Raw genomic sequence first — 15,898 nt, 5'->3', positions numbered from 1 at the left:
ACCAGATGGAATGCTGGGTGTGCTCACAGGTACCTCAAGGACAGAGTAAGTCAGGATTAGTGCCATACCCTATAACGATAGATGAGGTACTCGAATTATGGGGTGGGAGACCGGTGGACAAGAAATTCAATATATCTAGGCCCTCTAGCTTGAAGCTCCACCAATACAACGTAGATAGGTCCCTGTTGTGTTTTAATGTTTCCAATTTCCGAAAACCAGGAAATTGGGAAGTGATGTGGAATAACCATACAATGACCTTTTCACACAGAGCTGATAGGATACCTATACTCTGAACTTGAAAGCAAGATAGCCACCAGTGGGAAGTATTTTCGGTATAGGTATACACGTTGGATCAAAACCATGTGGGTTGGAAAAGTATCGCAGGGGTATTGTGCCCACATCATCCAGCCCGATACTTGTACTGAGCAAATGAGAGAACTAGGGATTGGTTTCTTTATAAGGAAAATTTGTGATATGGTGTTGTTACATTTTGTCCATTATGTTCTCCCAGATGATGCCTATTTCATATGTGGGAGGAAAGCGTAAAAGTGGCTTACTCCGAGCTCTGAAGGATTGTGCTGTATTGGGAGAGTACTACCAGAGGTCATGACCATAGCACACGATAAAATGAAAGACCTTCACCGCAACGCTCAGACTCCTTATACTCATACCCATTATGAACACATCATCAAGAGACACCTCATAGATAGGACAGAGCACGCAGCCTCTGATTTGATCCATGAATCCACCGGGATTCAGTTCCTTCTCGCATTAGATATCACCCGTACTGCCAGAGGAACTATAAATTATAGGTACATCCATGCGCTGCGAACTTGATAGATAATATCACCGAGATGTATGATGACACCTTCAGGTATACGGGTAGGGAGTTACAAGCCTACAAGAAGGAGCTGATCCAGCACAGAATGGTCCTTGATTATGTTACGGATGTGACAGGTGGGTACTGTGTTACCCTGGCAACGCAATACGGTGTGAAGTGCTGTACGTATATTACGAATAGCACTGACGACCCCACGGAGATCATTGATCAAAAGATGGACGAGATCTTGCAGTTGAGGTGGTAGTTCAGGAGGAAACACAACCCAATCCTTGACGGCTGTGGGTAATGAACTGATCGGCTGGGTCTCATGGTTGAACCCAAGCAAGTGGTTCTCAGGGTTAGGAGTGTGGGCGCAGAATGTAATCATGGATGTGGGAAAGTTTCTCCTGTGTATCCTAGGTGTCGTCATAATTATTGGTCTGATATTTAGGTGTGTTCGAATCTTGACACGGCGCAAGCACAGCACAAATTTGATGAGTCTAAGGAGCGAGGGCGTTGTTACAGCAGCAGATTTAATTTATAATCCATCTGTAGAGACAGTGTTATGATAAGGATTGCAAATGAATTTCATGGCCTGTTTCTTTCACCATTTCTCTCTGTTTCCCCCTCTACCCAGAAACATCCAACTGGAAAAGACGTCAACCATACCCAAAATTTATGTGAATGTAATTTTTTTTATATGTGTCTTACCCTCATCTCTGCAACCTCCAGTTAATGTCACACATAGTCGACAGGTTTTATCTACATATAGTAGCACACACATATGGTTTCCTCCATGTATCATCAGATAAATGTGCTCCCCATTTGTTGGTATAAGAAGCCGAAAAGGTGAGGGTTAAAAGCCCTTGCCCGAACAGAGCTTGGTAGTGTTTGTTTGCTCAAGTACAGAGCCTTAATACGGGATAAGAAGGATTTAATGTATACTTTGCAATACCTTGAAGCTATCTTAGAATATATACGGCACGATGATACATGCCCCTCAGATATTGATTCATACATACATGCTTTTACTATCTCATTAGGCCATACATTTCCCACCTACAACTCTCCCACGACCATCCAAACTTTGTATATATTGTATAGATAATATTTTCTGTTTAGTGGTTAAGTGTGGCAGTTATTGATGACTGCCAAAGGGTGGACTGTCGAAGTCGAAAATATTACAGCCATACACATCACGTACAAACACCACACAGATGGCCTCCGTGCGCGTACTTGTTCTGCCGTGCATGCACATACTCGCAAGTTGCATATAACTGCTCACGCGATAGTGCGCATTAGCGCGTGGTATGAGTAATTACGGTAGCATTTGTATTCGCATGGAAAAGCCACAAGGACATATTTCATATTTAATCCACATAGTGCGCGATTTACACGTAGCCAACATGCACCACACCAGCGAGCTACACTTGCTTAAAAGGTACAACAACCAAGAGATTCACCTTTACAGGATATGAGGGGACAGAATTAGGTTAGGAGGTGGTGTTTGGTATCCAGCCGTAAGGTATTTTATGAGCAATATTCCGGTAGCAGTTTGCAGAAGATAGCACGCTCCTGCGCATAGATATGCGCAGGAACAGTATATTAATATTAACTGTCTTTACTGTACTCTTGATATTCGGCGGGAACCCAGTGGAGACCATCTGCAAGTACACCTGGACCAGGCATTACCCACCTATTCAAACCAACCTATGACCCCTCCTGTACTGTAAATGACCAGCCCTTTGACCTATAGGTGAAGAGATTACAGTTTCTATTGTATCATGTTTTGGACAAATGTATAAAAGCCCAGCTGCCTGGCCGGCCACACACATTCTCTAAAGGTCATCTATCTTGATTGACTGAGGACCGAGGCCGGGTGGCACTGGCGAAACAAATGTATGTATCATTGATTGTAGCCTCTTCTCTTATTGTGATTGTATTATTTGTTGTAAGCCCCTGTTAGTAAATAACTGTTGGTGGGTCAGATCCCAACATATTTAAATACAATTGGTGTCGTGTCCCTTTCCTGCTAAAGGTTTAAAGTGTATCTCAGCCACAAGTGTTGTTGCATTGTGCTCACAGAGTGTAGGCCTGTGTACGCAAAGTGTGTACTTATTGCGCCCGTTCAGCGTGAGTGCGCAGAGTGCATACACGGTACGGGCTTGTGTACGTAAGGTGTGTAAACAACACAGAGGTTAAGGATTATATTCAATGGCCGCAGCGGCTCGAACTTTGGGGTAAAAGGTATTGCTTTTTCGTCCTGTAAGTTAATCAGCTTTAACACACTATAGCCAGGAACAGAAGAAAGCAGCAGGAAGGTTGAGCAGTGCACCCAAAAGCTGCAACCTGCGTCCTCACATCTGTAGCAGCGGTATGCAGGGCTAGAGAGAAGCCCCCAGCAGGAGCCCTGCAGTGTCTGGATTCCAACGCTGTAACTGTCATACAGGGCGTGCAGCCCAATGGAGCCCAGTGTGGAAGGCACTATGCAGGTGAAGAGTCACTCACCTGGTGAGAACACGGTCCGGTCAGCAGGGAAATCGGCAGAGGAAGCCTCACCTCCCCCCAAGATGGTGCCCGACACAGCCAAGGAGCACCACGCCAGGACACACCGCCAAGCCGTAGAATACAAGTAGGAGGCATAGGCACCACAACACCCCACACAGGTCAGTCAGGAGCCAATTAGCAATAGTCCAGGTACACCTGAGCGTGCACACCGGGGTACAGGATAGGGAAACAGGAGTATTTGGCTGGGGACCACAGCAGACACACGACCTACTCCATGCCCCGCTAGGCCACGCCCCCTTCTCCAGTTTATTTTAACTATTATTTTCGGTATGCTGTCTGGGCAACAGCATACCTGCACAGTGGTAGTTAGGGGGGGCGGTCACCGGCCTTGTGAGGTGTCAGAGCCGCTTCCCCACTGAAGGGCCACTATCCTGAGAGGTTGTTGTTCCGCAGGGCACTGCGCCTTGGCGGTCTTAATCGCAGCACACCGCACTCCCCTAAACTATAGCCTGAAGGTGGAAGAGTGGTGAGTACAAACCGGCGGCCCCGCTAGGAGGGTCCCCCAGTTCCCTGTGCAGCGTGATCGCGGGGGTGGCATATGGGGCCCTCCTGGGAGGGACCCACTATAGCCCCCCTGTGCACACTGGCAGCGGAGTGTGAAACTAGCAGGCCACTGTTTTAGTTAACACTGTCAGGAGACTTTTGCCAAAATAAATATGAATTTAAGCTCCGACGCCATTACGGGGGCGGAGCTTCCTCAGAATGGGACCAGCAGCATTTTGGCGCCTTCCTCTGCCCAGCGCTGCAGCAGAAAGGACACACAGCTCCTACAGCACTCCGGACACACTGGGAAACTGGTACAGGGGTGTAACACAGGGGGAGAGACGCTATTGTACACTGAAATCTGTCTGGAAAGGACAACAATCCGGTTTTACTGTGATTTATATACATATATATGTATAGCTAACATATATTTTAGCCTGCAGTCTTACTGAGTATGACAGGCAGGGTGTGCTGTCCCTCTCTACCTGGATCTCCTCACATACAGTAAAGGGCAGGCTTGCTGTTATACCGTGTGTGTGTGTGTGTGTGTGTGTGTGTGTGTGTGTGTGTGTGTGTGTGTGTGTGTGTGTGTGTGTGTGTGTGTGTGTGTGTGTGTGTGTGTTACTGTTAACATGGTCAAACACCAATTATGCAGTGTCTGTCACACCAGATTCTCCCCATCAACCACTGGTTCTCTCTCTTGTGGACAATGCAGCCAATCCTCTCAAATTAGTGAGGAGGCGGGGGAAAGGAGAGTCAGGAGCCGGCCTGGCTGAAAGTCATGAAATCTATGATGGCAGACATGGCTTCTCAGCTCTCTGCCACAAAACAGACAACACAACAAATGCAACAAACTCTTGCAGTCCTATCTGCTAAAGTGGATGATAAACAGCCCCCCTTCCCTGCATCAGGGCCACTTAAACGTGGGCTAGCTGATTTACTCTCAGACTCTGATGAGGAAGTTTAGGAAGATGGGGAGGAATTAGAGCCTAATGCTCTTAGCTCATAACTTCTATGTTACAGGCTGGGTTTGAAAAATTACAGTTAGGAGCTGACTGGCTGGTGTGTTATCACCTTCCACTTTATCACTTCACCAGGCTTAATAAATCTGCCCCTGAGCCTCTCATCCTTGCTATCCGGGATGTACTAAAAATCCCTCTGGAAGATGCAGATGCACCGCAATCGTTCTTCGTAGCTCAGAAAAAGGTCAATGTCACTTTCCCTCATTCCCTGGAATTAGATGACGTATTTAAGCAAGCCTGAAAAAATCCTGATAAAAAATATCAGGTTACTAAAAAGTTTCTACAAACTTTCCCATTTCCACCTGACTGTAGGAAATGCTGGGAAGAGCCCCCGGCAGTGGAAGTTTCAGTTTCCCACCTTTCAAAGAAGGCGGTGATGCCAGCTCCTGGCTCCTTTCAGTTAAAGGACCCTGGGGATAGGAAGATAGAAACTACACTGAAATCTATTTACATAGCGGTTGGCGTATCACAGAGACCTGTGATAGCGGGTTGCTGGATGACACATGCCATCCATACTTGGGCTACTCAGATTCAAGCAGGCCTTGCGGGGAATATGCCCCTGGTCACTACCTTACTGCCTCCTTAAACACATTCAGGACACTGCACGCATCCTGTGTGATTCCCTCAAGAAAATAGGCACTATCAATGCTAGGACTACTACCATGGCAGTGTCAGCACTCAGGGCATTGTGGATTGTGGACGCTGATTCCAAGTGAAATATGGAGGCTATTCCCTTCTCAGGGGAGTGGTTATTTGGGGTTGAGCTAGGTGCGTGGATTTCTAAAGTCACTGCAGGAAAATCCACATTTCTCCCCTCTGGGCCCCCGCCAGCTCGACGTTCCTACCCGGTGCTGTCTACCCAGTCCTATTGGACTAACAGGTTCAGATCAAGAGCCAGAGGTGCCTCCAATGCGGCGCAAGGAACAAGAGGTAAGACAAGAAAATCAGCTGCCGCCGGCTCTCAGGAACCAAGCACCAGTTCAACCTCCACAAAAGCATCAGCATGACGGTGCCCTCCCACCCCAAGGGGATCTCGAGGTGGGAGCTCGACTGCATCACTTCAGCCACATCTGGGAATGCTAATGCCAGGATACCTGGGTAAAGGATCTCATCTCTCGGGGCTACAAGCTGGAGTTCGACAGTGCTCCTCCCCAACGATTTTTCCAATCAGGCTTACTAGTTCTGGAGGATACATGAGCTACGCTGCAACAGACCATTCAAAAGCTGGCCTGGTCCCAAGTCATTGTTCCAGTACCACTACAACAATGAGGAAAGGGTTATTACTCCAACCTGTTTGTAGTACCAAAACCGGATGGTTCAGTCAGGCCCATTCTAAATCTAAGATCTCTGAACCCCTACCTAAAGGTGTTCAAGTTCAAGATGTAATCCCTGAGAGCAGTGATTGTGGGTCTGGAAGAAAGAGAGTTCATGGTCTCACTGGATATAAAGGATGCTTATCTTCATATCCCAATTTGGCCTCCTCATCAGGCTTACCTGAGGTTTGCTCTGCTGGATGATCACTACTAGTTCCAGGCACTACCTTTCGGTCTATCCACAGCCCCGAGGGTCTTCACAAAGGTGATGGTGGAGATAATATTCCTGCTCCGAGTCCAGGGGGTGAATGTTGTCCCTTACCTGGATGATCTCTTGATAAAGGCGAGATCCAGGGAACTCCTCCTAATCAATATAGACTGCACGGTTCAACTGCTGTCACACCATGGGTGGATCCTCAATTTATATAAGTCCCACCTGGAGCCTACTCAACAGCTCCTGTTTCTGGGTATGCTGCTGGATACTGTGGTTCAGAAAGTGTTCCTCCCAGAGGCCAAGGCAAGGACACTCCAGGGGATTGTCCGACTGGTCCTATGGCCAGCTCGAATCTCAATCCATCTCTGCATAAGATTGTTGGGAAAAATGGTGGCCTCATACGAGGCCATCCTGTATGGAAGGTTCCATGCCAGGACGTTTCAATTGGATCTCCTGACCAAGTGGTCCGGGTCTGTAGTCTCAGGCTAGGATCTCCGTCCTGTGGTGGCTACAGCCCTCAAACCTGCTGGAGGGTTGCAGTTTCAGGATTGAATCCTCACAACTGATGTGAGTCTGAGAGGATGGGGAGCTGTCACCCAAGGGTCAAAGTTCCAGCGCAGGTGGTCTGCCCACGAAGCCCTTCTTCCGATCAACATTCTGGAACTTCAGGAGATCCACAATGCTCTGCTTCAGGCCTCTCCTCAACTCAGGAATCTGGTGATCAAGGTCCAATTGAACAACGCCATGTCCATGGCCTACATGAATCGACAAGGGGGGACAAAAAGCAGAGCCTACATGTGAGAGGTATCAAAAATTCTCCTCTTGGCGAAAAAAGAAATGCAAGAGCAATGTCAGCTATCTTCATTCCGGGGGTGGACAACTGGGAAGCAGACTTCCTGAGTCGTCACGATCTCCACCCAGAAGAGTGGGGTCTCCATGAACAGGTGTTTCAACAGGTCATCGACTTGTGGGGCTGCCCGCAGATAGACATGATGGCTTCTCATCTCAACAAGAAGCTTCGCTGGTATTGCTCCAGGACCAGGGACCCTCAGGCGAGGTTTGTGGGTGCGCTGGCATCTCCTTGGCCTGTTTCCTCCGATTCCATTGCTCCCATGGGTGCTCAAGCAAATCAGGAATCAGGGGGTCCAGGAAATTGTGATTGCCCCGGATTGGCCTCGGATAGCGTGGTATGCGGATCTTCTAGACATGTCCGTTGCAGACCCTTGGCCTCTGCCAATGAGAAAGGATCTTCTACAACAAGGTCCATTTGTTTACCTAGACTTACGGCGTCTTCGTTTGACAGCTTGGAAGTTGAGCGGAACATCCTAGCTCACAAGGGCCTTTCCAAAAAGGTTATTGCAACCATGGTTCAGGCCAGGAAACCTGTGATGTCAAAACACTATTATCAAATCTGGAGGAGATATGCTTCCTGGTGCGAGGACCGCATACTTCCACCTGCGGAATTCCACCTGAGACGGATCTTACAGTTCTTGCAGGCTGGTGTGGATAAGGGCTTACGTCTGGGTTCCGTTAAGGTCCAAATCTCTGCCCTCTCAATTTTCTTTCAGAGAAAATTGGTGACGTTGCTAGAAGTCCAGACTTTCTTGCAAGGAGTACTTCACATTCAACGTTTGTGCTGCCTATGGTGCCTTGGGATTTGAATGTAGTGTTGGAATTTCTTCAGTCTTCCTGGTTTGAGCCTCTGATGACAGTGAAAGACAAGTTCCTCATGTGGAAAATGGTGATGTTGCTGGCCCTGGCTTCTGATAGACGTGTCTTGGAATTGGGGGCCCTGTCATGTAAAAGCCCCTATTTGGTTTTTCACGAGGACAGAGCTGAGCTCAGAACTAAGCAGCAGTTCCTGCTGAAGTTTGTATCTGCATTCCATTTGAATCAACCGATTGTGGTTCCGTCTAGTTCTGGTGCCTCTGCTCCTCCAAGGTCATTGCATGCTGTGCAAGCCTTGAAGATCTACATCAAGAGGACGGCTCAGATCAGGAAGACTGATTCTCTTTTTGTGCTATATGACGCACAGAAAAAGGGTTGCCCTGCTTCTAAGCAGTCCATTGCTCGTTGGATTAGGATGACTATACAACAGGCCTACGTATCGGCAGCCTTGCCTGTTCCACAGTCTCTGAAGGCCCACTCTACGAGATCAGTGGGGTCTTCCTGGGTGGCTGCCAGTGAAGTCTCGGCCCTGTAACTATGCTGAGCGGCTACCTGGTCGGGGAAGAACACCTTTGTGAAGTTCTACAAATTTGATACCCTGGCCCATGATGATACCCAGTTTAAGCAGGTGGTGCTGCAAACATCTACGCACATTCCAACCCATTCTGGAAGCTTTGTAACGTCCCCATTGTATTAAGTAAACCCCAGTATCCCTTATGGATGTTAGAGAAAACGGGATTTTAATACCTACCAGTAAATCCCTTTCTCGTAGTTCCATAAGGGATACTGGGCACCCGCCTCAGTGCGTTGACTTGTCTGCAAGTTCTTGTTAAGTTTTCCTGTTCAGCTTTGCTGTTTTGTTACCAGCGTTCTGTTATGGTGAGCTGGTGTATGAATCTCACCACTCGTTGTTATGTTCCTTCTCTCAAGTCTATCCTTTCTCCTTCGGGCACAGTTTTTACCTATACTGGCTGTAGGAGGCGATATAGAGGGGAGGAGCCAGCACACCCAGATGAAGAAATTTAAAGTGCACCGGCTCCTTTGGACCCCTTCTATACCCCATCGCATTAAGTGAACCCCAGTATCCCTTATGGACTACGAGAAAGGGATTTACTGGTAGGTACTAAAATCCCGTTTTTTATCTGCTTTTTGTCTGTTTATTATATGAATAATACTGTTACTATTTATGTGATTGCATAGTTATGCATATGTACTAACAGCGTGATCACTAATTGATTTATATTGTCAATTTTATTTAATAATTTGTAAGCACGTCTGATTGTGTTGTTTTTTATATGCAATTCAGCAGTGCCTACTGTACTGTTTAATATTAAGGTGGGTGTACCAGTGGTTCTGAATAAAGTCCCGGCAGTTGTATCTAAAAAAAGGGATTTTCCCCAACTTTTCACCTGCTCAGTAGGTGGTAAAAAGAAATTCCTGTTAAACTTATGGAGAATATTATCGCAGCTAATTGAATTTCCCCAAGATATTAAAAACATTGCAATGTATTTCATATTAATTACACCTATGAGTATACACAAATGTTTTTCTATTGGCGCTCTCCAGAAAACATGTCTTCCCAAAGGCTGTCCTTTTATTTGTCTAATAATAAATCAGATCCAAGTCCAAATATAAAAGTCCCTTGAATATCCTTAAGGAGGATATTCCACCCACTGGCTCTCCCCATCACCCTCTGCTGTCACCCACTGACTCTCCCCGTTACTCTCTCTAGTGCAGGAAGCCGGCGTTCACATGACTGAAGCCAGAGGAGCGTACTGGAGCTCTAATCACTGAGTAAATATGTGGGGAAGGGGGGTTAATGGTGCAGGGGGGGTGGTAGCGTCTGCAATGTTGGCAGCAGTGCATGCGCAGCCATTACTCAGGGTATTTTTCAGAAAAAATATCTTGATAAGGCTACGGAGTGGCGTCGCAAAGACCTTTCCCGCAAGCTGTGATGTAATCGCATTGCGGATTGGGTTGATTTTATTACCTTACATTCGCATCCTCAGATGGATGGCGAAAAAATCGGCCCCTTTGTGCCCTATTTATCAAAATCCTTAATTTAATTGTGGTTTTATGCAAAATAAACAATTACATTAACACGATGATTTCAATTATTGCATCAATGTACTTGTATTCGAGTCCCTCTCTCTGCTTTTGACAGCTCTAGGGATTCTAGGGATGGCCATCGGTGTGGTTGTCATTGATGGTTATTTTATATTTTTTATGTTATACTGGGACTCATAACCTTGGACTTTTAAGATGAAAACTGTCCGGTTTTAAATTTCTATTGGAAAACTTGCCTTTTATTAATCTGGAGGCTGTGGATTATAAATAGACACACTATATATAGAAATGAGAATTATGACAAGAGTGCAAATGTAAAGAAATTGATTGTGGGAGTATGGAGGTCATCTTGCTTTGAAATGCATTTGGAACGCATGTCCGGAAGTTCGGCAGCCATGTTTGCTTAGTTTGGTGTCCATTTTGGATGATGGCACACCTGCCTCCAGCACATGGAAGAAGGGTTTCTGGTGGGCGGAAGGCAGTAATTGATTTTTAAGTTAATGGGCGCCCATGGTATTTATAGACATTTTTTGAGCAATACACCATGCTTCTGATGAAGGACGCAGAGGTCTGGGCAGTATGCATGGTGTTAGCATTACTGCCTCACAGCACTGTGGTCATGGGTTCGATTTCCACAATGGTCCTAATTGTGTGGCATTTGTATATTCTCGCCCTCCTTGTGTGGTTTTCCTCTAGTTACTCTGGTTTTCTCCTACAATCCTAAAATATATTAGTAGGTTAATTGGCTCCCAACAAAAATTAACCCTAGTATGGAAGTGTGTATGTAGATGGAAAGACTAGATGGGCCATGTGGTTCTTATCTGCTGTCAAATTCTATGTTTCTATGTCTGAAACACGTTAAGCTGGTGGCATTAGGACTGTCTCTCTAGTGGGTGAGGGGTGAACGGTGGCTGTTTCCTACCTGGCAGTAGTGTGATGAACCTTGTGCCCAGACTGCATTGCTGATTACGTTATTATTCATCTTACATCTGGTAGGTATTACAATCCATCACAATGCACAATATGCACTTTATGTACTGTATATTTATTTTTCTTTCTCTTTTAACCAATAATTTGTGAAGCTTTAATTGTGTTTATGTCATTACATGTTTGTCATTACTACTTACTGGTTGCTTTCTCTCTCTTTCCCTGCTGTGAGCCTGAAAAGGTATAGGATTCACCTGTGGAGTGAGGAGGAGTAGACAAGAAAACGTTAACAAGGATATTCAAGGGACTTTTATATTTGGACTTGGACTTGATATATTATTAGAAGGACGGACTTTGGGGACACGTTTTCTGGAGGGCACTAATAGGAAAAAATGTTGTGTGTTTTCTATTATTCTGTTTGGTGGCTTTCATTTCCATTTTGCCTGGCTGCACTTCAGAATTAAGAGGGCACGGGTTGGCAATTTTATTAATATTTTATATCAAAATGTTACCTACCTTTAAGTGATGGGACAATAAATATCTTACAAGAATTACATGTAGATTCAATTGTTGTTTGCACAGAATTTTCGTTTTGTGGCTCACAAGCAAATATTCCACCATCAGATGGAACCCGACAATTTTTCCCTTGTTCATCAGTCTTTTTATACGATAAACCATATGATTCCATTCCATAGCTGTACCATGTGTACTTCTCTTGTTGTGGAATACTGCAGGTAATATTCTCCTCATTAAATACAGTAATTACTGCAAAATAACAAAAGTATTTAATGGGTTAATATTAAAAGGAAAATATATCATATTCATATGGCCGTACTTACACACATTTACAAGCACCGGGATTGCTAGGACAGTTTATACAAGTAAAACAACAGATCAACAACACATATGTACTTCCTGTGAACCGATTAATTCCTGGACTGTTATGGACTACTTTATTACAGTATAGATAATTCCTACTCTATCCATTCCACTTACGTCTAAAAAAATAATACTTTATAAAGAACCTTTTAAAAGTAATTCCCACAGGTTGGATAGGCCTGACTTGAAGCATCAACCATTACACTTCCAAAGAAACCTTTCCATTCCATTTTAACAAAAACCTTTAAAATAATTTCCTAATTCTGTATGTGTGTTTGAAATACCTTATGTGACATATAAAAACATTGCTTTGCATCGAATATATGTGAAAATAAAAATTATGTTCTTTCACCTTCCATGCAATTCACCATGCATCACTTGGGGATGAATGTACGGAAGGAACATAACATCAACATGGGTTGTCTTCAGTTTGCTGCCTTTTGGGATCCCGCCGCACAGTATACAGGCGCCGTAATCCCAACACCCGGCATACCGACACCTTTTCTCCCTCTTGGGGGTCCATGAACCCCCTGGAGGGAGAATAGATAGCGTGCGCCACCGAGCCCACAAGGGGCTCATTTGCACTCGCCCAGCTGACGGTATGCCGGCGGTCGGGGCGCCCGGCGGCCAGCATACCATACTACACCCCATCAATACTTTTTTGAAATTCTCAGGTGGAAATTATAGTTCTGTATTGTCATGGAGATACTATTAAGTCCATCAACAATATCAGTGGTCATGGAATTAGATACTAGACAGAATCCATAGGTTACCATGGAGACATGAAATCTTATGTGTGTCATGTATGAATGGCTTAATCCTTACTGTATTTAAATGGCCAGAGAAGAGGTGTGTTATGTGCTCTAACAGAGTTGAAACCATTTGCTATTGTGGCGCATGAGGTATGTATCTCTCAAGCCGCAATTGATGTGACTACTTCCAGGCACATAGGCATCTCCAAGCAAATCTGCCTCAGTTCACAATAACTAGTACATGCCAGTTTTTGGTCTGCATTTACCTGTCTTTTACCTTTTGTCCCATCTCTCAATGAGTAAGGAGACACAAGTTCCAAGTTGGCCTAATTCAGAAGGTGTATGGTTTTCTGTAGGCATATACACAACATATTTCTTTATTTTACGCTAGGCAAATAGGCATGCACCCAACTCAGCATGAGCCTCATTATCTGCAAGGTTATTTCTATACAGGTTTCTTTCTTTTATTGTATTTGCCTATATTTAATAGGTTGTGCCTCATTCAGATTTTACAGCATTCAATGTTTATACAGTTATACAGTATACGGCTTTATACTATGACACATGCAGCATTATGAGAGGTAAAGCTTTCTACTGAGACAGAGAGAACATAGACCACACTCACTAAGCTCAGTACATGAACTGCAGGAAGCTGTGTAAGTGGAGAAATTAAGCATTCTAAAGGGTCTATTTACTAAGCCTTGGATGGAGATAAAGTCCTAGCCAATCAGTTCCTGGTTGGCTGGTACTTTATGTCCGTCCTCTTTATCTCCATCTAAGGCTTAGTAAATAGACCCCTAAGACACTCATCTGACAACACCCTTTAAAAGTAGTACTGTGGTAGCCAATAAAAATGCAGGATTAATGTTGTGTCCATAGATATTACAAATTTGCATGGATAGGATTCCCAACATGTCAAAATGTTATATTTTGAATTACTGCTAAAAATGTTATTATTCGGCCATAAAACTTACCATTATCTTGTGCTGCTAGTGAATATTGTAACAAAGTAATAATTAGGATCTTGTGCACATAACTCATCTTGTAGCCAGCAGTTGTGAGATGAGACAGTGAGTAAATATATATATATATATATATATATATATATATATATATATTTTAAAAGTACAGAAGCATGCAGCCCAGTGAGTCACCACTTCCTTCCCTATTCTCTTAGCTCTGCCTAATATTGCTGTACTGTCCAGTACGTGTCAGACTAGTAATGCACTAATGCACATATACAACAAACATAAATACAACATGGCAAATGATCTTTCCTACAATCTAATACAATGGTATACAGTAGCTACTGTATCCTCCTGACTTGCGTGTGCACAACACAGATTGTGTAATACATAAAAAATTGTAGCCATAGCAACATCTACATTTACTAAAGTTTCTCGTGTTGGGGTTTACTGCTCCAAATCGCAGGATTTACTATATTGCAGATTGGAGGGAGAAAGGCAAACTGTCAGTGATGTGTTGTGATACCCCTATTTTCAAATTGCAAAACCGATATCAGTTCTAGATTATCAAACACATTCATGGAGAAAGAAACTGGCTAGGTGGGCTTAATCCTTCACCACATGTAAAGGGTACTGAAGATAAAAGGCAGTTTCTATCAGTGCTCATATTGTAACAAATGCTATGGGGCAATATCTATGACAAGCTAGCCTAATCATAGGGTCTGGAAAACAAGATAATCTCCAAAGTCTTGTCTACGTCTGCATATTCAAGCACAAAATAGTCAACTGGTTTCTCGCTCCATCCTCTTCCATTGGCATGAGTATGGAGAGCGCACCTACAGCAGCCACAACTCCACATGGTGAGATGCGGAGGACACAGGTTTATGCTAGGTGCACATTAGGACGATGTATATTTCAGCTGACAAGAGGACCAATGGCACAATATATTGCACAGCCATACACACTGCATGATTCGGAATATGGTCTGCGCAATATACCGCTACCCGCCATTCACCTGTATGCTGTCATCAGCAGGGTCGGTCTATCTGATGTGGAGCACATCACATGAGATGATCCCACTGACAATGGACGGGAGTGCACAATCAAGGGGTAGAGCGATCGCCAGAATGATATATTGTTGAATATATCACCTGATGTGTACCCAGTATCAGTATGATTTACCTACAATCAAAATCCTGACGGTCAAAATACCAACAACAACTGACTGATGGTCAAAATACTGACAAGGTCAAAACACCGACATGGTCAAAATGCAGACAATTAAAATGTCGGCAATTCAAAAAGTCGACACGAGTTTTAAAATATATTTATTTGATTTGTATGTCGACATTGGTCGACATGGGCACCGTATAAGTGTACCGTGTCCCCTGTGCTCGCCATCCTTCAGGCACGGTGCCTCGCTGCGATCGGCACACTATTATACAGTATTCCCCCTCCACGTCCACTGGGATGGTAAAGTATGAACAAGTCGGTTTCAATTTAAAAAAATCATGAAAAGCTCATGTCGATTTTTTGACCTGTCATCATTTTAAATGTCTGTATTTTGACCTTGTCTGTATTTTGACCATCGTTCAATGGTTGTCGGTATTATGACCGTCAGGATTTTGATTGTAGGTAAATTGACTGCATTCCGTGTACCCAGCTTTACAATCCCTGTAGATTTCTGCACGAAAACGAGATGGGAAAACAAATATCCTTTTAAACATTTAAACTTCAATCTTTATTGTATTTCTGTATAATGCTGTATTTGCTCATCATTGAAAGTAAGCAATGCTATGCCGGGGCGTTTTAAGAGAGGAGGGGACACGCGTACAGCCTCCGTCGTGGGACTCCTCCATAATGCCAGAGTATACTGCGCATGCGCAGGTCTCCGGGAACATGACACAGCCATGGGCACTGTACACTCAAAATTATACACTAAAAACATACACCATAAGTGAATCACAAAAATTAATGAATTAATAAATGAATAAATACGTTCCTTTGATGTGAATCTAGGTTTTCTTTTTGCTTCTTGTGTTTCTCTTTTCATTTATTTCCAGTGTCCATGTATCATGTGAAAAAATATAAGAATACAATGTGTAGTATTGTCTTTATAGATGAAATTGAAGGATAGTTCACACTGTGGCAGATTCATCAATATTCTAGAAAATAATGCGTAACCCACTCTCAATAGTGGTTCTGTATATATAATACAAA

The 15,898-nt window shown here is 44.1% G+C and overlaps 1 protein-coding gene across 3 annotated transcripts in view; it reads right to left on the bottom strand.

Annotated features, from left to right (window-relative positions):
• LOC134935215 (uncharacterized) overlaps window positions 1–13,769 on the bottom strand; it is a 196,130-nt gene extending 182,361 nt beyond the window's left edge. For 2 of the 3 annotated variants that reach the window (XM_063930415.1, XM_063930417.1), the window contains exons 1-3: window positions 13,688–13,769; window positions 11,599–11,847; window positions 11,283–11,336 (exon numbers count right to left, since the gene is read on the bottom strand). In XM_063930415.1, coding sequence (XP_063786485.1) covers window positions 11,283–11,336; window positions 11,599–11,847; window positions 13,688–13,754 — 370 coding nt within the window. In that variant the 5' untranslated portion in view covers window positions 13,755–13,769. The remainder of the gene's footprint in view (window positions 1–11,282; window positions 11,337–11,598; window positions 11,848–13,687) is intronic. The other variant, XM_063930416.1, reaches the window with a different exon arrangement.
• Between the last annotated feature and the right edge of the window lie 2,129 nt (window positions 13,770–15,898).

This window comes from Pseudophryne corroboree, chromosome 6 (genome assembly GCF_028390025.1).
Source record: "Pseudophryne corroboree isolate aPseCor3 chromosome 6, aPseCor3.hap2, whole genome shotgun sequence".
In the NCBI taxonomy this organism is placed as follows: Eukaryota; Metazoa; Chordata; class Amphibia; order Anura; family Myobatrachidae; genus Pseudophryne; species Pseudophryne corroboree.
The sequence above is the reverse complement of the archived record's forward strand: the minus strand, read 5'-3'. Positions and strand labels throughout refer to the sequence as shown.